Here is a 24,528-nt window from a genome sequence, read left to right as displayed (position 1 = left end):
CGTCGTTTATGAACACTTTTCCGCATAGTGGCCGCTTAAATGAATATTCGTGAAACATCCACACACCACGAATGAAGAGAAAAGCAAGCGCTTGTTGCCTCAGTTTGTTGGATGTGTGTATGCGCTTTTTATCTCATCACTTTATTGTCGAATACTCGACTTTCTCTCTCTCTCTCTCTCTCTCTCCCTTTCTGTTTCTCTCTTTATCTCCATTTCGTTTTACAATGGAACACCGCGAAAGGATTTTATTGTTTGGCTCCCGCTCAGGATAATGGATGATAATAAAACGTGATTCCCAGAGCGAAGTGCCGAAAGAACAGTTTTATATCAACGATTCTCGCGCTTCGAATTCACTCTAACGTCAAATTCTATGTAGTAGATTCTCTCTTTTTCCTATTTTCCCCAAAGTTCTTTCTTTCTTTCTTTCTTTCTTTCTTTCTTCTTCTTCTTCTTCTTCTTCTTCTTCTTCTATGTTTCACGTTCGCGTCGAAAATAGATCGACTCGGTGTCATTAAAAATACCTTCGAGACACCATAAAGCGTTTTGGTGAGGTTGTCCTCCTCCTATGGTAAGAATCGTCTCCTTTTCGAACAAATAAAATCTGTTTTATGAGTCTTCTACTTCTATTATTGTCTAAATTCGATTTAATAAAAAAAAAAAGGAAAATAAAACAAGAAGAAGAAGAAGAAGAAGAAGAAGATAATTCTCGAACGATCTATTGTATCATTTAGGATACTTTTAGTTCTCTCTCTCTCTCTCTGTCTTTGTTACACGCGAACGTGAAAAATAGATCGACTAGATTTCATTGAAAATACCTTCGAGACGCCATAAAGCGTCTTCGGGGTTGTTACCTTATTACCGTAAGAATCTTCTGCTTTTCTAACAAATAAAATCTGTTCCATAGCTTTTGGTTTCTTTTTTTCTCTTTGAATTCGGTTAGAGGAAAAAAAAGAGAAGAAAGGATAATTATTCTTGATTAATCGTCTGATTCGAGATAATTTTAAATGGATGATCTTTCGAAATTTGTCTTTATAAGAAAGATAATTTAGACAATCGGAAAATTAATTATCTTTTGAAAAAGGATATCCGTGTTTTAATTAAAAGTATCCTCAGATAGATTTCGAAGAACAAAAATATTTTTATTATGTATAAGGAAAGTGAGAGAAAGGGAGAGAAAAAGAGAACGAACTGTACGTCGATAATTCGTGAAAATGTAACAATATTATCGAACAGAAAAGTCAATAACTATATCCGTTTGGATCTATGGATCATTTACGTTAGATCATACGTTACGTGATTTATGAAATATGTTCGTTACACGAACCCGTGAATTGTGAGAATCGATGAATTACATTTTCAAAATAAGCTAAATATTATTCATATCCATTCAGACAACGTTTATAATTTTTGATTGAATCGTGTTCGATGGAAAATTATATACTTCGCTATAGAAAGAAAGAAAGAAAGAACGAGAGAGAGAGAGAGAGAGAGAGAAAATGTGCATTGTGCATTCGAACAAATTGTTGCCATTCGTTCGCAACAAGTCCATTAGTCGATTACATTTATTTTACACGTTCGTTTCCCTTAAAAGCTCGGATATAGAGAAATATAGTCAATGATCAGGAAATTTATTGAATCGGATGTGCTAAAATAAAGAAAGAAAGAAAAAAATAAAAAATAAGAGAACAACAAAATTTCTATCAATGATGTTATTTATTAACGAATAAATTAAAGCTATTAGATTTAACGAAGAAAAAATCTTCTCTCTTTCTCTCTCTCTCTCTCTCATATTCGATTCTTCACAATTCCATCAATCCTCATGAATTTTTGACAAGGCTACGAAAAGAAATGACGATTGTTTCGAAATGAAATTGAACGAACGAATAAACGAAGACGAGGGAGGGGGTGGATAGAGGGGGATGAGATGAGTCTCTAGAGCTAATTGACTTTGCAGGACGACGAAATGAATTATTTTCGCGTTCGATATTTAGAATTGGGCGGTATAGCAGCATTTAGGCTACGTGGGTAGAAGTATATAGGAGTTTTGAAAAAAATATTAAGTTTGTCTTCTATTATGAAAGTAGCTAGAGTAGCAATGGCTGGTAAAAGGTGAGAGGAACGATAAAACTCATTTTCGAAAATTTCGAGGTGGTGTAATGGCGTGAGCTCGTTCGTTCGTTCGTTGGTTGGTTGGTTGGTTGGTTGGTTGGTTGCACGGCCTCGATCGAGCCATTTCGTTCTAAATAGCTTCGAAGACTCTTTCGACATTACGGAGAATCCTTTATGGAGTAAGACCACGCTAGCATGAGCTACAGAAGAGAGAACACGAGAGTGAACGAGTGAGAGAGAGAGAGAGAAAGATCGAGGTCAAGCTATGCTCGTTAAAATGTTGCTATATCGTTGAAAGAACAGGGTCACGGTATGTTCCCAAAGCGTAACAATTTTCCGATCGTCTACTCTGCCACAGGATCCTTTTATCAGAGGTTGTGCGATAATAGAAAGTATTGGAGTATTACTACTATACGTATCATCATCGTTAAATAAAAAGTGAAGTAGGATGATTCTTTTTCTTTCTTTCTTTCTTTCTTTCTTTCTTTCCGACGAACTTCACTTTCGCAAAGACGAACGAGACGGGGAAATGAAAAAAAGAAAATAAATAAATGTAAATATTCCTTTTGGAAAGTAATAATAGTAATAATAATAATAATAATAATAATATTAATAATAATATTCTCAGCTATTGAAGCAAGAGAGATATAAAGAAGAACAGGATGAAAGCGGTAATAGGATCTACAATCCCTTGTTGATCTACGAGTCTCGAATAATAAAACGAGAACGAGTGGAATACAAATGGAATCGAATGGTAGAGGAAACGTGAAACGCCGAATTAAATCAGGGAATTACATTCCGAATGATAATTCCACTCATTAAAAGTCGCCTTGATACATAGATATGCATCCATTATGTATGGATACCAAATTTGTTTTTGATGGTATCGGTATAGTTTCGTTTATTGAAATTAATTGTTAACGATTTGAAAATAATCGTTTTAAGATACACGTTGTGTGTTTGTGCGTTTGTGGGTGTGTTGTATGTGTTTGATATTGCGTTAAAGGTAAGGGTGGAATGAGGATTGGGGTAGGTAGGTTATTGGATAGAAAAGGGATGCGATGGTACGAGGTGTTGGTAAGAAGGGGGAAAAAGAACGAATGGATAAACGAAAAAAGTCAAAGTCTTTAAAAAAGGTAACGCGCGTGCCGGTGTTGCTTTAAGCAGAGACGCAGAAAAAAAGAAAAAAGAAAAAAAAATGAGAAAGAAAGAAAGAAAGAGAGAGGGAGGGAGAGAGAATGAACGAGAGCGAATAGGAAAAGTGCTGGTAAAAGGACAACTCGGAGAGTGTACACAAAGATTAAACGCCAAGGAAAATTAGATTGCGAAACGCGAGGCATGCCGTCGTTTGCATTCCGTAAAATGAATGTCCCACCATTTTCAGACGTATTCTTCAGACGAACGGTTGAAATATACGAGAAAGTAAAAGGGGTAGAACCACGGACGATAACTCGACAAACGTATATAATGTTAATAGAACTTATTATAATAAAGTTTCATAAAATATGTAAAACACGTATATGGAATTATAATGATACATTTTAATTATGCAAAGAATCTAATAAAATTTACAAGTATGATAATTGATAAGAAAATTATATATATATTTAAAATAGAAAGAGGGAGAGAGAGAGAGAGAAGGAGATATATATATATGATATTTATTATATTAATAATGCAAAAAAAGGATCAATATTAATTAAGAATAGGAAGATCATAAAAAATATATGTATATACATATCGATCTTAAACAAAAGTTAAGCAAGGAAGAATGCGTGAGAGAGAGGGAGAGTAATATTTCATTTCATACTTGAATTTCCTGCCATAAGCTTTGGATTTCGTGTAAACTCGTTTTCCCGTGAAAAAAAAAAAAGGAAAAAAGAAAAAATATTTCTTTAGCTCGGTAAGAAAAAGTTTAACGAAGTCGAAGAACGGCGGACGCGGACTGGGCGTTTTTAGTATAAAAAGTGGTGATGGTGGTGGTGGTGATGGTGGTGGTGGTGGTAGTTGCGTATTACCAAGTATACTTTACGTCGTATAACGCGGGCGCGCGCGCGCCGCGCGTCGTAATTGAAAAAGTAGCCGATAACGGAGCAATCTGCATGCGATTTAAATAAAATTACGCGACTTTGAACCACCGACGGCATTTGGTCGAAACGTTATTCCGCGTTATCGGATCCATTAGAGATAGCTACGATATACCTGCCCAACGTATAATAGTAGAAGAGGAGAATTTCGTTAAACCCGGATAGAACAAAAATATTAAACAAAGTAAATATAATATGTTGAAAAAGTAAAAAAAAAAGAAGAAGACTATACGAAAGAAAGATGCGAAAGAATGACAAACGAGAAGACAGACAAGCGGACGGACGGACGGACGGATGGATGGATGGATGGATGGATGGATGGATGGATGGATGGATAGGCGGCAGACAAGCAGATAGGCAGAGATAACGAAAGAAGAGAGACAGATAGATAACTGGTCAAACGGATGGACGTAAATATAAACGAAGATGGAGAGAATGAGATAATAAAAAGAGAGAAATAGAAAAAGAGATACAGAGAGTTGTTGGTCAAGAAGCATCGAGAAAATCGATATCGAACGACCGATTAATTAGCGAGAAAGTGCGTAAACGCGGAAAGTACAAAACGAGTAACATGGCCGATTGCGAAACGAGAACTAGCCGCAAGCTGTTACGCGAACACGTTATTAGCCAAAAACGCGAAACAATTATACAATAACGCGTTATCGCCCAGTTTGAATATGTCATCGCGAGGAAACGTGCGTTCGTCCCATACGCAGAAAAGGGTAAAGCTGCGTAGGGCGGGTGGAATGAAACGAAGGAGGGAACAGAAACGATTGCCCGTGCCCTCCCCATACTCCCCCACCCCGTTCACCTCTGACCGCTCTCTATCCAAGTTGCTCTACCGGGCACGTGTCACGGGCGTAGTGTACGAGGGTGCGTAAATGTGGACGCCCGGTCTCGTTTATGGAAACGAAACGGATGGTAATTACGAATCGAGAGGTAGTCATTTTGAATAGCCACCCTTCTCTCCCCCGTCCTTTCTCATCCCCGTCACTATCTCTCTTTCTCTTTCTCTACTCTGCGCTGTACCGTGCTGTGCTATGCTGTGCTGTGCTGTGCTGTGCTATGCTGTACTGTACTCTACTAGCGCTGAATTCGAAAGAGGAACCCCCGATTCTCGCGTCTCTCGTACCTACGAATTTTCGACGTTTCGAGGATCCGGTCGATATGCTCCCGGCGTGGCGTGGCGTGGCGTGGCGCTGCAATTTCCGATGCAGCTGCAGCTGCAGCTGCAGCTTGTGACCGTCGACTATACCTCTCTCTCTTTCTATCTCTCTCTCTCTCTCTCTCTCTCTCCTCTTGGTTGTTCATCGATTGTAAACGCGCAATGGTCTAACGATGATTTTCGACCCAACAGGAAAGTAGGATGCAACGTGTGTACGCGGGCGCGCACGTGCGCATGTATTATATGTGTGTGTGTGTGTGTGTGAACGAGCGCGAATGTACATTCCGAGAACACAGCTCTGCTTTATCATAAATAATTACACGAACCTTATCAACATTTTCGTGTATCGAAATGCATGCAACATCCACCACCACCACTATCACTATCATCAACCGGTACACACTGATTTCACCATTTCGTCATGCTTTTCGTTCTTTCGTTTGGTTCGTTCGTTCGTTCGTTCAGAACGGCAAATATTAATTTAATTTAAATGGGATTCTGTCCTCTTTCGTGCCTCGTCCGTTTCTCTGTCGATCGGGTTGTAAGCAGGGAAGAGTAAAGGAAATAAAAGGGAATCGCTCGGTTACCTATTTCACAAAATTTCAATTGGAATTCTTTTCAAGAGAGAGAAATTATGAAAAAATATTGATACTCAAACGATTTTCTTTTCTCAAATCCAATTTTATTATTTCTATGGATTTTAATTTTGTTACTTCTTTTTTTTTGTCTTCTTAGAGAGATTTCTGTGTGTTTTTTTCTTGTTATTTATTAATTAATAATATTTCGCGATTATGATAGATACGCGTAAGCGTATAGAATAACCTATATACAATAATTTCGAGATAGATGAGAATATTATTTAATACATATATATGGAATATTATCGTTTTGCGGCGAGTTGTCGTACGAACGAACGGCCGAACATTATTATTAGCGATTATTATTTAAACGGATTTCCTGGTTCATTAGATACTCTCGTATAAACGCGCATCGATTTACTTACTCGCCAATTCGACTTCGGTCTCTCTTGATATCGGATCGAAAAGCTATTAAAATAACGAGTCGTATGGATTAATTACGATTTCCTGAACGAGAGCTTGCATCAATGATCGATCCACGTATAGAGTTAAGCTCGGAAAATATACATATCTAAATAGAATTGCATAAATATATACATACGCATGCACATACATAGATTAATATAGATAAGAAAACAAAAAGAAACGTTAACGTTGATCGATCGATCGATCGTTCAATACAACATATTTAAATATCTCGAAGAAAAATCGTAATACTTAAAAACGATCGTATAGGAAAAAGAATGGAAGGGCGGGAGTGGGGTGGGGGTGCGTGTAATTCGATTAATGAAAAAGATGTCGAAATATTTCATTAATTCGGTCTAGAAGGAAGCTAACCTTTGTACCGACAACAAATCGATAATGTCATAATGGAAAAATGACTAGCGTAGGAAGCTTAACTCGAACGGTCGCGTTAATCGAGTTTTACCACTCTGCCGACAGTCCGCTGCATCCTGCACACAGTTCGTACGTAGTGCGCGTGTACGAGGAAATAATTCGATAAATAAAATTCAGACGCGAACAATAATTCGTTTGGTCGCGTCTACCCTTAATTGAAAGCTCCAGATACGTTTACGTTATTTTATACATATACATATGCGTATGTGTATTTACTCGAACGATGTATATACCACGTTTTGCATAGACAGTGTTCACCTACTCCAAGCATTTACCTGCCATCTTTCGTTTTTTCTTTTGTTTTTTATTAACGAAACGCAACGAACTACGACGACTACGACTACGACTACGACTACGACGACAACGTCGGCAAAATTTCAATTTATTCTCCTTTGGAATTAAAACGTCTATTACACCGTAACTTCATCTCTACCGCCTCGAGCTCCGCTTTACCGCCACTCATTTTCCCCCCACTTCCTTCCTTCCCTCTTCTATCCGTTACTTCTCAAACCCTTTCCGCACTCTCTCCAAGCGTACTTTTCCTCGTCGTCACCTCGGTTGCTCTTTCTTCTGCGATAAAGTTAAAACCCACCACTACGGTACCGTACCGTACGGTACGGCACGGCACGGCACGGTTGCTGGTATGGTAGGAGGAACTGCAACGATTCTGCAACAGCAGGCAGGCCTTGCTTGCTCACCCCACTGAAAAGCGACTCGATTCGTACCCCAACACTATCTACTCTTATACTACTATTACTACTTAAAGTACCACGTCTACGTATTAGAGAGAGAGAGAGAGAGAGAGAGAGAGAAGTGGAAAGAGTCGCGATTTGTCTCTTCTCGGGATTATCCCACGCTTTTCTACTTTTCTTTAATGAGATAAACAACGATAGTCAACGCGTTTAAAAAGATAGAGAAAAAGTGACTTTACTCGACATTTTTTTCATTCCATTCTACGTTTCTTATTCCACGTTTCTCATTAACTGTAAGCTTTGTCGCTCCCGACCGGTTTGAGAATCGTTTTGCAATAATAAAAACAAATCCGCGTATCCTTGAATTTCGTAAAAAAGAAAAAGAACAAAAAAAGAATTTATCAAAAGCAGATAATCCGTATGTTTCTTTCGAAAATAAATGTTTTTTTTATTTCCCCCGTACAAATGAATGATTAAAATCGAACTAACTAACTAACGAACGAACGAACTAATGAACGTACCAAACGTACGTACGAACAAACGAACGGATAAAATAAACCAAGCTGAAGGGAAAAAAACAAACGAAGAAACAAACAACGCGAAGATCAAAAGCTTTAAGTAGATCGATCGAAGCCTAATTCTTTGAAATAAAATTATACTCGTATTACCCCTCACCCCATCCCCTCCCCTCCCCTAGGGAAATAGGTATTACGATGATTAATCCACGTTGTTTCCATGCTCGCCAAGCTCAACCTAAATTTTGCGGGCGTCGTCAAATCGATGTTGAACTCGGACCGTTTTCGAAGCTACCGCTACCACCGCGTGCATGCACCACGCGAACTCGAACTCGAACAACCAACGAACGATAATAATAATCACGAAAGCATTACGCGTCGCACGCGTGCAGCGTCTTCGGATAATTTTGTTCACCTATTATGCTGCAGCTGACTTCTCAACCCCCTTTTCGATAACACAAATACATAAGCTAGTGTTTTCTCTCTCTCTCTCTCTCTCTCTTGGTATATAAACGAGAGAGAATGTAGAGGAACATTGCGATCATCGAGTTATGGCATGCTTTACGTGTAGCACTCATAGGTATGGATGGGACTCGTCGTTGATTTCGATGTCGTTTTCGCACGTGCCTCTTGGAAAGAGAAAGAGAGAGATAGAGATAGAAGATAGATAGATAGAACGAACGTACGAGATAGAAAGAGAGAGAGAGAGAGAGAGAATGATACGAGAAGCATCGTACGGAATAGTACAAGTAGGCTTTTGATACGTATGCAAAGCGATTGTGTTTAACCAACTTCTCGACTAGAATTTCCATTAGACTAGGACGACACGAGAATAAAGAGACATACATACATACATACATACATACATATAGACAGACAGACAGGCAGACAGACAAACAGACAGACGTAGATAGACAGAGAAAGAAAGAGAGAGGGAGAGAAAGAGATAAAGAGAAAGAGGCTCGAGATTCGTGGCTTTCGTGAATGTTTTGGTGAGACTGAAATCGTCGAATGATTTCGAATCAACGCGTTTGGTAGCCCGGATAATTCAATTTGAATATGTATACCGTTCTGCGGCTGCCTGTAGATACGCGAAAACGAATACGAGGTTGCACACGTCAACGAGTGAGAGAGAGAGAGAGAGAGAGAGAGAGAGTAGGGTTTCCTATAGTAGTTCGATCCTTGCAGACTATTTACACGCTTCAGTGACTGGTACCGAGTTCGATCCTTGGTTGAGAAGCGTTCCTTTGCACACGGAAAAGGATCATTATTTTTCACGGAATGCGATCGCATACGATTTTCAGATACGAGAGAATCAAAATCGAGATTGGTTATCGATTCTAACTATAAGTACTTGTTCCATTTAACGTAGAAAACTTTATGGGGAAAATCTAATTAAGGTATGAAGATACGAGAGATTTTCTATATGCTTCGACAGAGAGAATAAGAAAAAGAGAGGAAGAGAGAGAGGTAAAGAGAGAATTGAATAAGTGAAATATGAGAGAAAAAGTGAAAATAATCTAGACTAAGGTAAGATAAAACTGAATACTTTATAAGGGATGCCTTTAGAATTGTAGGAAAAGTAGAAAGATAGACAGACAGGAAAAGACAAAAAGAAATAGCGAGAATGAGAGAGAGAGAGAGAGAGAGAGAGAAGATTCACGTGAAAAGATAAAAGCAGCTACGGAGAAATAACGGTTGACAATACACCCTGTAAAACAAAGAGACGAAAGGTTCCAACTTAAAAAGGAACGCGAACGCGAGGAACGACGCGCGTCGCAATGTTTACGCGAGCATTTCTCGAAGTCTGACAAAGAAGTAAGAACTCAATTCGAATCGCGTTCTTATAATCATTTGTTCGAAAGGAAAAGAAAAAAAGAAAATAAAATAACAAAATAAAAAAAAAAATTAAATATAAGTAGACCAAAGTTGAAAGTTAAGAGATGGGGGGAGTGGTATCTAGACATTAAAAAAAAAAAAAAGAAAAGAACAGTTCTTAAAAAAGGGTCGAATTTACGGACATCGCGTATCGCGTATCACCTTGAATGTACACCCGTGACGCTTTGTAAACGTTCGTTCTTCTCCTTTTCATCGGCCTTCCTCTAACCTCTTTCTCCTCCTCCTCTTCCTCCTCCTTTTGCCATCCAGGAAGCTTTCAGGCGGCAACACGAGAAAGTTTCTTTACGAGCAACGCGACGCTGATGGTGTGGCAGCATGCGTTGAAAAGGGAAAGAACGAGCTTTCGAGCAAGCGAACGAACGAACGAGACAGCAAGAGAGAAAGAAGGGATAGAGAGAGAGAGAGAGAGAGAGAGAAAGAGAGAGAGGGTGAAATTGCAGGGTCTGTGTCAACTCTCCCGTTACCACCCCCTCTTTAAGAGGGTCTCCACGGGGGTGTATAATGCCAAACGGGATGCGACCAAGAATGCTGGCGGGCCTGTACTAAATTTATGCAAATGTATGCCGGCAATATTCTAAATAAGTAGGTACCTTCTGCTACACCCCTTACCCCTACCCTATCTCTTTCTCTCTTTCCCAACCCCCATCCCCGTTTTAGTCGTCGTCGTCGTCGTCATCCAACAGTTCAAACCTCTTCTCAAAAGACCCGCCCCCGTTTTCCTCGAAGACGTTCGATGAAAACCATCCGAGCCAACTGGCATCATGAAAGCCAGAAGATTTCGTGGTTTGCATCTGCTGGTAGCTGTCTTACGTAATGGGAAAAGATATGCAATTTAAGCGAAATGAAGAGAAGAGGGAGTGGGGGGAGGGTATGTGTGTTAAAGCTATAAGATATTATAATAATACATTCGATGTGGGAATTTCTAGACTCTTTTTTTATTACTTTCTACTAGCGAACGTACAATTAATGTTTCTTCCTCTCAACGTCGCGGACGCGTTTCTGTACGAAGTATGTGCACGGTATCCACCACCACCACCCACCACCACCCTCTTGTATTCATTTCTTCTACCATCTCGATGTTTCCGCTTTTACGCCGATGAGACTGTCCGTCCCTCTTTCTCTCTCTCTCTCTCACTCTCTCTGTCCTTAGTCACGATGTCGCTTAATAATACCACCACATGTATATAGAACATCGATAAGAAATATGGGGAAGAAGGGGAGAGAACCCGACGACCGGCCGTAACCCTATGCGCTTCCTATTCTCGTTATTGGTGAACGCGCGCGAGGGACTATGTTTTTAGAGTTGCTTCCTATTGTTTGTACACTAGGGAAACTTGTTATATCCTAGAACGGGAAATAATGGAAATGCATACCGAACAACAATCTACGTTTACCTTACCGTCAGAAGGGATCCTGTTTCTATATAAACATAATAGTATAACAATAATAATAATTATTATTATTATTATAGTAAGAATAAATGCAGTTTGAAGTACGTAGATGATAAAATATTAATGTCGTGGATATAACTCGAGATTATTATTTATTAAACACCCCTTCCCCTTTTTCTTTTCTCTAAATTTTTACAAATAATTAGGAAAAAAAAATTAAATTTTAAATACCGTGCCATATATGGAAAAACATAAGTTCGATTATAAACCTTTACGTATGTGGTTGTATATAATAGTAGTCTTGTAATATTTGAAAACGAAAACGACACGTGAGTACAATTCAAATAAGCTCAGAGTCACAATTTACACGCGTCGTACTTCTTTCAATTATAGTTAGCTTTAACGATAATATTAATATTGCAAAAAAGAAAAATAAATGGAAAAGCAACGAAATCATTGAAAAATTGTTCGCGTTATTGTACAGTTGCTTCATTATCGAATTAAAAACTTCATTATCGGTCTTATTGAAGTATACACGTTAGTTACACGTAATATAAAATACGGACAAAGAATAAGGCGATTTAATATTAAACGGCGAATCGGATTGTTCTTAATTAAGAAGCACGTTTCGATCGGGCGTCGAAAAGGAAAAAAGTTAAAGGAGAAAAGAAAAGAAAAGAAAAGAAAACAAAAAAGGAAAAAAAGGAAAAAAGGGAGGAGGAGGAAGAATTAGAAGAAGAAGAAAAAAAGAAAAGAAAAAAAAAAGAAACGATATGCTAAACGAATAATAATTAAATGGAGGATGAACGATCGGGGTAAAAGAAAGTACTGCTCGCAAGGACAGATTAGAAAGGTACGCAGCAGTATGCGCACGGTTAGCAAGCCTAATCAGCAGCTAACGTTTTAACGCGGTTAATTGCGCTTCAATTAACCGCTCGTTCGTTGGTTCGTTCATTCGTTCGTTGGTTGGTTCGTTGGTTCGTTCGTTCATTCGTTACTTGGCTCGTTCGTTGGCTCGTTCGTTCGATCGTTCGATGGCGTACACACCTTCACCATTTTCCATCGTGCTTGCAACGCAACGAGAACTTTCGCGATCGTCGTCGTCGTCGTCGTTGTCATCGTTCTCGACGTTATGCGTCGAGCGCAATTAAGGGCTCGAACGTACCGTTACATTAAAGAGAAAGAGAGAGAGAGAGAGAGAGAAAGGGAATTCTGACGAAGTTGTATCGAAGATAATTGGCCAATTACAAATTCCGAAGCTCCCGATATTATTAAAAGTCCAATAGCGAATTTTTCTTTTATATTTTTGTTCCCTTTTTTTCGTCAAAGGCATCGAACTTTCAACGTAATGAAAAATAGTTACGAATTACAATAAAGTTCCCGATTAAATAAGTCCGAGAGGGATTTAATCGATTTAATACCAAAAGAAAGAAAAAGAAAGAAAAAAAAGAAACAAATCGATTCCATTCGATAAATATTGTTCGGAAGTAATTTTTTAAAAGTTTCTTTCGATTTCCTTCAATGAAACGAATTCGTGCCGTTGCTGGGGTCCATACATTTTGTAGAGAATTTCTCTTCCCCTTCCCTCTCTCTTTCTCTAGCTGAGAATAAATCATGAAATCAATCGAGATACATAACGGTTGTGGTGTCGTAAATAAAATGCACCAGATATCGTCGAACGATGTCGGTGGGTGTGGTAGTAGTGGTGGTGATGGTAATGGTGGTGGTGGTCCGGTTTAAAGCCGCGACGCGGCTGTTCGACGACGACGACGATGGTAAAAGAGAGAGACGAGGGGGAGGAAGGGTTGGAAAACAAATGACAGTGCATAAGCGCGAGGTAGAAACATTCGAAAGTTGCTCGACGCATGGACTACGACACGATGGCTCCCGCGCCAAATTTGAAATTCAAAGCATCCTGAAAAAGAAAGACATAAAGAGAGAGAGAGAGAGAATGATGGTGATAAAAGTGCCGTGCACGCTCTACCTGTCTACTTCTTTCTTTCTCTCTCTCTCTCTTTCTCTCCCGTGGTCGGACCTCTCGCGGTGTAAAAATACACATTAACGAATTTGAAATTTAGATAGGGCCGCTTGTCGCGGGTGAAATTGAGTGGAGACGCTCGAAAACAGGCCGATTCACGAAGCCAATTTTCATATACACCCTTAACGAAAAACCACAAAAGAGAGAGAAACGTGGCAGGTAATAATTATTATTCCACGAGTACGATATGCTTTAATAGACCGTCTCTTTTCTCTCCTTTGATTTATGCTTATCTTCGATTTAATTATGCACAAACGTTATACTACGACGACGGAGGTGGTATTAATTAAACTCACGCTTATTTACTTTTTCATTCGTGTAAAAAGGGAACACAACGCATAATATACGTATTGTCATTTTACTTTTTCTTCTTTTTTATTTTTATTTTTATTTTTAAATTATGTCGTTTAAGTACGTAATCGAAAAGCTCTGATTGAACGTTTTAAAGCATCGAGAAGCGCAACAAGTGCGTTTTATTGAAATAAAAATAAATGTGTAGATTTGTTTTTAAACGTTAAAATAAGAGAATAAGAAAAGCGAGATAATAGAAAATCAAGCTCGAGAGAAAAATTATTCAGTGAGATGAAAAGGGAGATGAAGTTGGTGGGTGAAAATCGGTGAGAAAAACTGGACGAAGAAAATATAATGCTTTTAATGCGCTTTTTTCTTAAGAAAAATATATAAAAGAATTAAAAAAAAAAAAAGGAAAAAACAAAAGAAAAAAATAAATAAATGAAAAATGAAAAAGAGAAAAGAAAAAAATGTGTAATAAAATAACACGCAAAGTTACGATAAAATGAATCCGGCGCGTGTAAATTTAACAGTTTAGAACGTCGACGACCTGCGACCTGCGCGTGGTTGGAAAACTACCGTTCTAAAACTAAAACTAGGTGTTTCTCCTAGTTGTATCGATTTACGTCTCGTTTATAAGAGACATAAATCGAGCGAATCGCGTAAAGGACTTTACACACACTCGCGCACATTCGCTCGCTCACACACGCACGCACACACACATACACATACAGAGAAACGTTTCGGTCGACAACACAACATGCATACTTACTTGTCATGTATGTGATGTACTGTGAGTCGCTGATGTTTCCTGAAAGAAGGTCGTTCAGTCAAGTTGTTCGTGGTCACGGCAACACGCTATGGCATAAAGGGTCTCCTCCTTTGATTAATCCCTTTTTTTATGTCTTTTTAACTTTTTCTTTCTCCTTCTCTCAATTCGAGAGATCAATCGATAATAGTAATCGTTCCACTTAAACTAATTCGATTCGAAACTTCGAATCGATCGATCGTTGTTGCGTTCATTATTTCTTCTTTATCATTCCCCCCACATTTATTTTAATATCGTTGAACTTTTAACGACATTAAAATGTAATAATAATATGTACGCGACAGATAATTTTTAAATCGTAATTGAGAAACATAATATTCGACATAAGGTTAATGAATTATTCGAAAGACAAGTCTCATCTTTTTATTAGCGCACACATATATGAAATAACGGTATCTATTTGCGATAGAAAATAGAACAAATAAAACACTGCAGAGTGTAAATAGTTAAAAATAATATTGAACAAAATTGCACGGATTACTCGAGACGACGAAAATAAATTCTAATTAAAGGATTATTTTTCCAACGATATTTGCACGAGTAAAAATATACATAAGTGCAATAATTTATGCATGTAGGATGGTTTTTGATCGATCAATTGGATCGTTCTAGAAACCTAAATATCTCAAGACTTCTCATAGCTCGTCGATAAAAACCACACGTTACGAGGAATAGTTAAAAATAGAATGGATTCGACAAATTTTAACAAAAGAATTTTTGTTCTCTCTTAAATATCGAATCGTCCCATTGAAATATGGGAAGATTGACGATAAAGGATGCTTTTAACACGGATTGGAGAAGATGTGGGTTTTGTATTATTCGATAATATTTTTCTCTTCGCATAGTGATGTTATATAAAATATTATATAATAAATATTCAAATCGTTCCCCCCCCCCGTTTCACGAAAGAAGAAGAAGAAACACTTTAGCGAATAATAAACGACGTTATCGGTAAGAAGTATGCGTAGGTAGATGTTGTATAATAAAGAAAGACAGAAAGAAAATATAAGAAAGTGAGTAAAACTTATTTCCCCTACTACCTCAATTATCCTTAGGTAAAAGGGGATAAGTAAGAGAGGGTTGACGCAAAACTCTTGGAAAAGAGAGAAAAGAGGGGAAAAGAGGAGGTAGATTCGCGAGCACCCGGTGCACCACGGGTAATAGTCTTCGCTCGAGTGCCATGAAACTTCTCGAAAAAGTGTGAAAGCTTAAGAAAACGACTAAACGTACGCGTGCGTGCTCGCTTCCATCTTTCCTACCTTCCTTCCTTTCTTCTTCTTCTTTTTCTTCGGTTCTCTCTTCTCTCTCTTTTCTTTGATTATATTTCTTCGTACTAAAAAGTATCACGACCTAAACGATCTTTCTCTCTGTTTTCAGACTAAACGTTCATTATTCTTTCAGTTACTCGACTTTGTTTTCATTCGATTTATGTAAGGAAATATATGAATTTTTGATAAAAGTATTCTCTCTCTCTCTCTTTCTCTTTGACTATTTTTAGTTTTTTCTTTCTTTCTTTCTTGCTTGCTTTTATCGAACATACATTTATCCTATATCTGAATATATTATATTTGAGAGAACTAGATTGCTGCAAATGTTACTCATCTTTTTCAAACGAAACTTTAATAAATTAGACGAACTAAGGTACACTGTCATCAGATTTCCAAAATTTCTGTTTATATTCCATACAAGATTTGACTTTTTTAATTATTTTACTTTTTTCTTTTCTTTTCATTTACGGTTAAATGTCTACGAATTAAACGAGAAGGTATATCTCGATGAAAAGGACGAATTTAATCATAGCGGATCAACGAAGTTACCTGGTCATATGATCAAATAAATTAGGTGTCACGGTATCGTTTTCATAAATAATCCCTTGATAACTATATAACTCCCTTTTTGGTATATTAATTATAACAAGCTTTATATCTATGTATGATATTTCGTATATGTCTATGTGTATATATACGACATATAAGAGAAAGAGAAAGAGAAAGAGAGAGAGAGAGAGGGAAAGAGAGAGTCGTTAGTCGTAGAACGCTTGCTTCGTTCCGTTTGCCAGAGACAATGGCGTATCGCGTTTCATCGGTGTACGTTGTCTCAATAGAGAGAGAGAATATTAATTTCGTGGATGGTGTGTATTCGTTCTATCCCTATCCCTATCTCTCTCTCTCTCTCTCTTTCTCTTAGTAGTGCAACATCGACGCGATGTGTCTTCGAGGGGTGGTGCTGGTGGTGGTGATGGTGGTGGTGGTGGTAGCGGCCCGTAGATGTAAATTAACTTTGAGAAACAATCTTGCTGTTAACTCACCGTATAATAACGCGAGCGCATGGTATCGGTGTTCCTGCCCTATCTCACCCTTGCTACTTTGCTACTACCACCACCACCACCACCATCACCATCCCTATTCCACTACTCCCACTACTACTACATTTATTCTCTTCCTCTCTCTCTCTCTCTCTCTCTTTGTCTCTGTCTTTTTCTTATTCTGTCTTTCTCATTCTCTCAACTTACCCTCTCGCAACATTGCTAGCACCAACTCTATAGGGATACCTTTCCACCTTCCATTATATACAATGGATACGTGAGACTTCCTTAACCGTACCGACGATTTCCCGTTACACCATTGAACGTATCTAGCGAAACGATACGTTACGAGCTGCCTACGAGACCGAATAAGAGAATCGATCGAGCGCAAACACTCGATATCTATGTGCATATCGTATCTTATATTATTTTCTCTTTTTCTCACTCTCTCTCTCTCTCTCACACACACTGTATATACATCGACATCTCGATTTCGAACAGAATAATATCGATATTTTTCAATCCATCAATATTTTCTAATGGTTATTTTCATTTTGTTTTACATGATTTTCTGAAATATTTCAAAATGTTTTATTTTATCTCTGACACTCATTATATATGTATTTATTTTTATTATTTGTAGAAAGAGGGATGAGAAAGAGTGTTTTACGTGTGACATGTCGAACGTAATGAAAGATCGATAAGAACGTATTAACCATGTTACTTATTTCTCTTATGGAATTTCGTGACGTATTGCCAAGTTTACGAACGAGTAGAATTATAAGTTTTGAATAAAATGACACTCACAGGTCAGAACCTGACCTGCTGAATTTTACGATCCTACTACTACCAGTTTAAGTACCTTCGAGCTAACGGTTAAGATTATTTTTACGTTCACCTGCGGTCACGTATTAATATCATTATAAATTCAATCTGTTTTCTTTATTATCTAAAAAGAGAAAATAAAAATATATATATATTTTTATAAACCAAGCAGTTTTAGTTTTATATATATATATAAAACAAATATAAAAATATAAAATATATATTATAATATAATATATATATAAATATATAATATATTTATATTATAAATAATATAAATATAAAAAAAATATAATATAAAATATATATATATATATATAAAACTAAAACTGCTTGGTTTTCTCGATGAACAACAATTTGTTTTTTTCAAGTAAACGTTAAGGGTCGATTTACGTTGCAGAAAAATAATTATGTTTCCTCAATTTATTTTATACATATCTTAACGTTTAAAAGATCAGTATAGGTGGGTTGATAGGTATACCAAACGAATTCACGCAAATCTTTAACATAAATGGAAATAAAAAGCGCGTATAGTAATTAAAATCTCCGACAAGTAAAAAGGTTGGACTTTGTAGAAAAAAAAGCGCTCGTTTCTCGAATTAATAAGGCGAGAGCAAGTCTCAAATATTCGTAGCAGGTATGAATGAATGGAAAAAAATGAAAAAGAAAAAGAAAAAAAGAGAAACAAAAAATACAGAGATTAAAAACATTTCGCTGAGTGACGTAGTCTGCTAGAGATATCAGAAAATAATAACTGACTTCGCAAACACTTTTTACTTCTTCTTCTTCTTCTTTTTTTCTCTCTCTCTCTCTCTGTGTTCTTCTTTTTTTTACCCCCCACTCATTTATAAGAGTTAATTTAGTATGTTACTTATCAGTAGGAATTAGAAAAATTGTTTGTGTTTTAAATAATTAAAAATTCGCAAAAAAAAAAAAATAGAAAAAAAGAAATATTTCCAACGGATATACGTTTTCCCATATTACATTTTAATCCAATTAACGTGCCAATCTTAATTGCACTTAATACTAATGGAAAACTAAATAATTATACGTTACACACATTAGAAATTATAAAAAAGAAAGTTAAATTAAATTAAAAGTTAAGATTTAATACTAGCATTTTGCATTTTGCCTTGACTATCCTTTCTCCGTTACGAACTGCGACTAACTCGTTAAAGTAAATACGAGAAACGAAAGAACAGAGACATAAAGGAAACATAAACAAAGAGAACGAGAAATGAAAGACGTTTCGCACGCATTACCCACGCGTTTCCTAAGATAGAAAATATTTCCTCTGACATTTATTGAAATATTTTTTAATAACATTTATCAAGAAATGTAAGAGAGAGACAGAGAGAGAAAGAAAGAATCAGAGAAATTATTCGCAATAGACATTAGGCAAGTATGACTATAATTGATGCACTTTCGATGACTGTGTATTTTTTTAAGTTGACATCCATAGCGCACGACAAATTTTTTAAATATATATATATATATATAATTTATTGAAATATATTTGTTAATAATCTTAATTGAAAAAATAGAAATAGATAGATTATCTCAGCTTAAAATTGGAAGAGGATGCATATACCGTAAGCTAAGAAATTAATAGAATTTTTTTAAATTGACGTCAGTGTGCCAAATATCATTTATATGAATTAATTGCATTATTTAAACTTAAAATTAGATAAGGATGCTTATAATAATCGTTATTAAATTATCACAATTTTATCACAATAACGTCACACAGTGTGTGAAATATTTTTATAAAAATCCATTACGTATTATATATAAAATAGAATTAAAATAAATTTTGTATGATATTATAAATAATATTATTATAAATTAATATAAAAATAATTGTATATATATAATTAATATATTAATAATTATTATAAATGAAATAAATACAATATTTTTGAAGATCATAACTGAGTAGGATAATTCATTGAAATATTTGTTAATAAATGTTCATATTAGACATTTAGAAAGAAGAGGAGAGATTATCTGAAATATAAGTTAGAGAGTATGATGCCTATAGTAATCGGTGTTCTTAAGGGGACCATGTATTAAATTAATAGTACTCCTCAAGATGACGTTACGGCAAAGTCGTTGTAGGTGGGTAGGTAGAGAGGTAGATAGGTAGCAAGTACATAGAAGTACGTAAGTAGGTACATATGTATGTATGTATGTATGTTAGAAGGAGCTCTGTGAACGCGATATGTCAGAGCATGGCAAAGGAAACCCTTAGTCTGACGTAATGCGAATCTATTACTCAAAGCACAATCCCGTTGCATACGAGGAGATACACCCGCTACAGCTTATACATGTTAAATATGAAGGAAGATTAAAATCAAGAGAACTAAAGCATTCCGGATAATTTTGTTTTCTATTTTGCTATATTTACTTTATCACTTTTTTTCTTTGTTTCTTTTTTTTTTATTAGGACTCCTTGTTTTTAATTCAAATATTATTGAAACATTTTTTGGGCGTACAAATAAATGATAATTTATTTTTTTACACGAGAGCAATTTGATAGAATATTATTTTTCATAAACTTTGAAATATTTTCCTCTCGACGTGTTCTCCAATTAAATATTTTCTTTTTTATATACCGTACATTAGTTTTATGATAAATCGGACTCGCGTCGTGTCACTTTGTTGATAACGTTGAAAAATAAAATTAAATAAATAGATCATAAAGCGAAAAGAGAGAGAGAGAGAGATAGATAGAAAGAGAGACAATACTTGTTAAAATTAATCCGCGATAAAAGACGAAATCTAAACGAAACAAAAGTTACGAGCAGATAATTTGAAATGAAAAATATCGCTTGTCACGTCCTTTTTCCTTTCAGACGATTAAAACGTTTGAAACAATAGGGAGAAGCGTGAAACGTTAAAGGGGTAGAAACCCTAACGAAAGGGGTAGCATCGTTGAAAAGGGGGACTACTACTGCATAACGGATGGAATAACTGTATTTAGAAAGAGAAAATAGTTGACGACGACAGGTGAAAGTGATGATCGCAGGTAACGATATTCCATGTTCTTATTTTTCTTCTTTTCCATTGAGGGTTGAGTAAAATGTTTCTTAAGTGTCAATAATTATTTGAAACGAATACTACTTCTACACGAAATCGTACGAGAAAAAGAAAAAAAAGGAAGTAGAAACGAGTACGTTGAAAGAAATGATTTTTTATTTTTTCTTTGTGGTTTAGCTTTAATATTATATTTAAATGGATCTTTCATCTTTCTTTCTTTTTCTCACTCTCTTTTGTAGCTTGAATCGAATGCGCATGTTGCCACTGTGTAATCGACGATTCCTAAGTATATACATACATACATACATATATACCTATATACATGACTTGTCCTATATACTTTTACTATTTACTACTACTACTACTACTACTACTACTACTACTACTATTATGTATGTAGTAGTAGCTTTCTCTCACTTTCCGTTCTTTTTCTCTCTGACCACGAAGTAAAGAGATACTTATCGTGAACTCTGTGTTTACACGACTTGTTCGTATACGCCAGAGGAAAAAGAAGAAAAAAGAAAGTGTTTCGTAAAACGTACGATTCTAAGGCATACGTGCGTGTCCATTTTTCTATGTACATACCATAAATACAATATAATATATACATATATATTAGTGTTAATTTGTTAAAGAACTAACTATTACATGAAATAACTAGAATGATCGATTAAAGTATTAAAAAAGTCAGAATTATATACTTCCACTAGGTAACATATGAATTCACGAGAAGGAATGGTTAATAGTATAAAAATTGAATTTTGATTCCAAGTTAATATAAGAAAAATTATCTTAAATTAAATTTCATTTCAATACCTATTTACACTGCACTGTTGTAAATTCGAAGCTAGAAAATATTATACATGGTTTTTCGTTTTTTAAAGCTTATCAAATGTCGAGATAGAATTTCTATATTTATTCAAGGGATTCAATTACATTCCCTTTGAAAACTATGAAAACAAAAAATGAAATAAACGCGAACAAATAATTTCGTTGGGAAATAGAATTTTAATATTTTAAGTATGCGTATATATGTATATGTGTGTATATTGTATATTTGTAGTATATTTAATAAGGATGCAATTTGTGCACTCACTTTTTTATGATTGGTATGAAAACTACGTCTAATTGTCTACCTAATTACGGAAGAATCACGACACGTCTTGTCTCGATCATCGTACGAACGTTACTGCGTGATTTTGTAAACACTCGGTCACCTTTCATACGTCACATCTTCGAATCATTGACAATAAGAAACTTCTCATTGAAAGGTCGGACAGTTTATATCTTTGTAGTAACAACGTTAGTCGATCGATATCTTCCGTACCATTTAAACGTGTTCCTCGTTGGAGAGTGAATTTTCCAAATAATCTCATGGAAGTATGGAATTTGAATATTTCAGGTATGTACGTGTACGTGTATACGTGTTAAATATCAAATTTTATCAATGAAATAAACGTACCTATAGTAGGATCATTAAAATATTTATATAAAATTTAAAAAATGAAATTTTAATATTTTAAATATGTGTATGTATTACTATTATTACTATTATTATTACCGTAACATAGTAGTATAAGTTTCTATTACTTTCCGTTCTTTTTCTCTTTGACCACGAATCAAAGAGATACTTATCGTGAACTTGATGTTTACACAACTTGTTCGTATGCGTGAGAGAAAAAAGAAGAAAAAGAGAAAGAGAGTGTTTCGTAAAATGTACCACGTCGATTCCAAAGTATACGTGCGTGTCCATTGCAAGTTTCTATGTACCTTGCATGTATATATACACACACACATATACAGGTAGGTATATTCAAAGCGAAATAGTCGTTCGAGGAGTATAAGATAAGAAACATTTTTTTAGGTCGTGTTCCAGATATTCATAGTCAGGATTTTCGCTTTAAATAATATCACCCAGTGTTCTCTTTGAAATTAAACCGATTTCGTATGCGATCTTACGTATTCGAAAATAAATACATAAAGCTTTTAAGTAGAACGTAGGATTCGATTAAATTCCCCATTTATACGTTTGATATCTAAATTTAAATGAAACCTACCTTCTCGATCTGGAATTGAAGAATATCTAACGATAACGATAAGAGGTCAACTTTATGAAATATTCTTTGTATTAAAAAAGAAAAAGAAGAAAAAAACCGGGGTAGGTTTGAACTTTGGTGCGGCGAGGGGGAGAGAAAAGGGGCTGGTTCCAGCAATTTTTATTATCGTTTTTCTCTTATCAGTATTACGGATTCCATTCTTATCGATGCGGTGAATCGTCAAACATTACGAGCTTCTACACGCCATACGAATTTCTATAGAATTGCTGCTTGTAAATGGAATACGTATCTCTTAATGCAAGCGGTAACATCGATCCATGAAATTCAGTAGCCTAAGGGGAAGAGTCAGATAAACGCTTTGGAAGAGTAAAAGAAAAAAAATAACAAGTTTACGAAATATCTTCTTCTTCTTTCTCGATAAGAAAATGTTAAAAAGAAAAAAGAAGAAAAAAACAAACAACAAGAAAAAAATAGAATAAAGAAAAAGAAGAAATATTGAGAAAAAAGTTCAACGATAAATTCCAGCATAAGATCTTTCGATTAAACAAAAATTCAAAGATCATTAATATAGTAATGCTCGTAATACGTGACTCACGGGTAATATGCGATCACCGAGTATAATAATTAGACGAGAACCTATCCCTCCTCGAAATTTGATAACGTAACTTTTTTTCTCGGGACTATTTGGTTAATTAAATTCGACTTTTTTTCTAAATGAATACAAATATAGTCGTTAACGCATTTTATTCGATAGAAGAACGTCAAAAAGTTGTACCTCTTTTTTCTTTATTACGTTTCAGCATACACAGAGTAGAGAAAAAAAGGTAGGGAAGGAGAATAGAGGAAAACATAGAAAGCCCTCTTTTCTCGTTCGACTTTATTCGATACAGATCGAGTATCATCGATCGGTCCCAGGTGTGTACTCGCAGTCGCGTTATCGTTGTCAAAGGAAACGCGTGCTTAATTAAATAAATCGCGCCCATTGTTTTTCTAACTGTTTGCCCTTCCTTTCGTTGCACAAAGAGAAAGAGAAGAATAAAGGGAGAGAGAGAGAGAAAGAATAATATCAGAAATTAAATTCTCATTTAAATCGTCAAATTCCAACGATAATTCGTATATAGCACGAATTTCAATACATTTTTACCTTATCGAAAAACAAAAAAAGAAATAAAGAAACGGAAAAATAAAAAATAATAAACAAAAAAAAATATGTGATGATATCAAATGGATACACCTACCGTATATATAATAATAAATAGAGTAGTTTTATATATCTTTCGTCTAGTTATTCGAAATATTTGATATTAAATATCGGAGGTAAAAGCTATAGGCTCTCGATGAATGCGACGAGTATAAAATAAAGAGTTAAAATAAAAATAACCAAAAAGAAAGAAAAGTATTTGATAGACGTTCCTCGTGCAAGCGAGAAAATAATATATATATATATCGCGTTATTTTAATTCCAACATTCCTTTCTCTCTCTCTCTCTCTCTCTCTCTCTTTGTTTTTCTTTTTTATAGGATAAACAATTTTTCACGTGAAATTATGCCGATCAAATATACGTAGGCGTTCTGACCACGGGAACCGATCCGATAAACGAAGAATCGAAAAACAAATTGGAAGTAAAGTTAAATACATTTGTTCGCGTTGGTTAGTTGTTCGAGATCACGTACGAAAACAAGGAAGAGAAAACAAGTTGTTCCTTTTTCGTGTTACCCCATACTTCGGGGAGATTGTTACCTCATGGGGTTCAGTGATATACGGCATGGGTACTCCCTAGTTTGTACCATTGACATAAACCACAAAGATTC

The 24,528-nt window shown here is 35.7% G+C and overlaps 1 protein-coding gene across 15 annotated transcripts in view; it reads right to left on the bottom strand.

The window, feature by feature from the left end:
* LOC122525885 (tyrosine-protein phosphatase Lar) overlaps nt 1–24,528 on the bottom strand; it is a 510,813-nt gene that overhangs the window by 140,251 nt on the left and 346,034 nt on the right. For 13 of the 15 annotated variants that reach the window (XM_043648898.1, XM_043648900.1, XM_043648902.1 and 10 more), the window contains exon 4: nt 14,435–14,473. The exons of the other annotated variants lie outside the window; for them this stretch is intronic. In XM_043648898.1, coding sequence (XP_043504833.1) covers nt 14,435–14,473 — 39 coding nt within the window. The remainder of the gene's footprint in view (nt 1–14,434; nt 14,474–24,528) is intronic. 15 annotated transcript variants of the gene reach the window in all.

The sequence above is a fragment of the Polistes fuscatus genome, unplaced genomic scaffold, assembly GCF_010416935.1.
Source record: "Polistes fuscatus isolate 324 unplaced genomic scaffold, CU_Pfus_HIC Scaffold10, whole genome shotgun sequence".
Taxonomy (NCBI): domain Eukaryota; kingdom Metazoa; phylum Arthropoda; class Insecta; order Hymenoptera; family Vespidae; genus Polistes; species Polistes fuscatus.
This window is presented reverse-complemented; position numbering and strand designations above follow the sequence as displayed.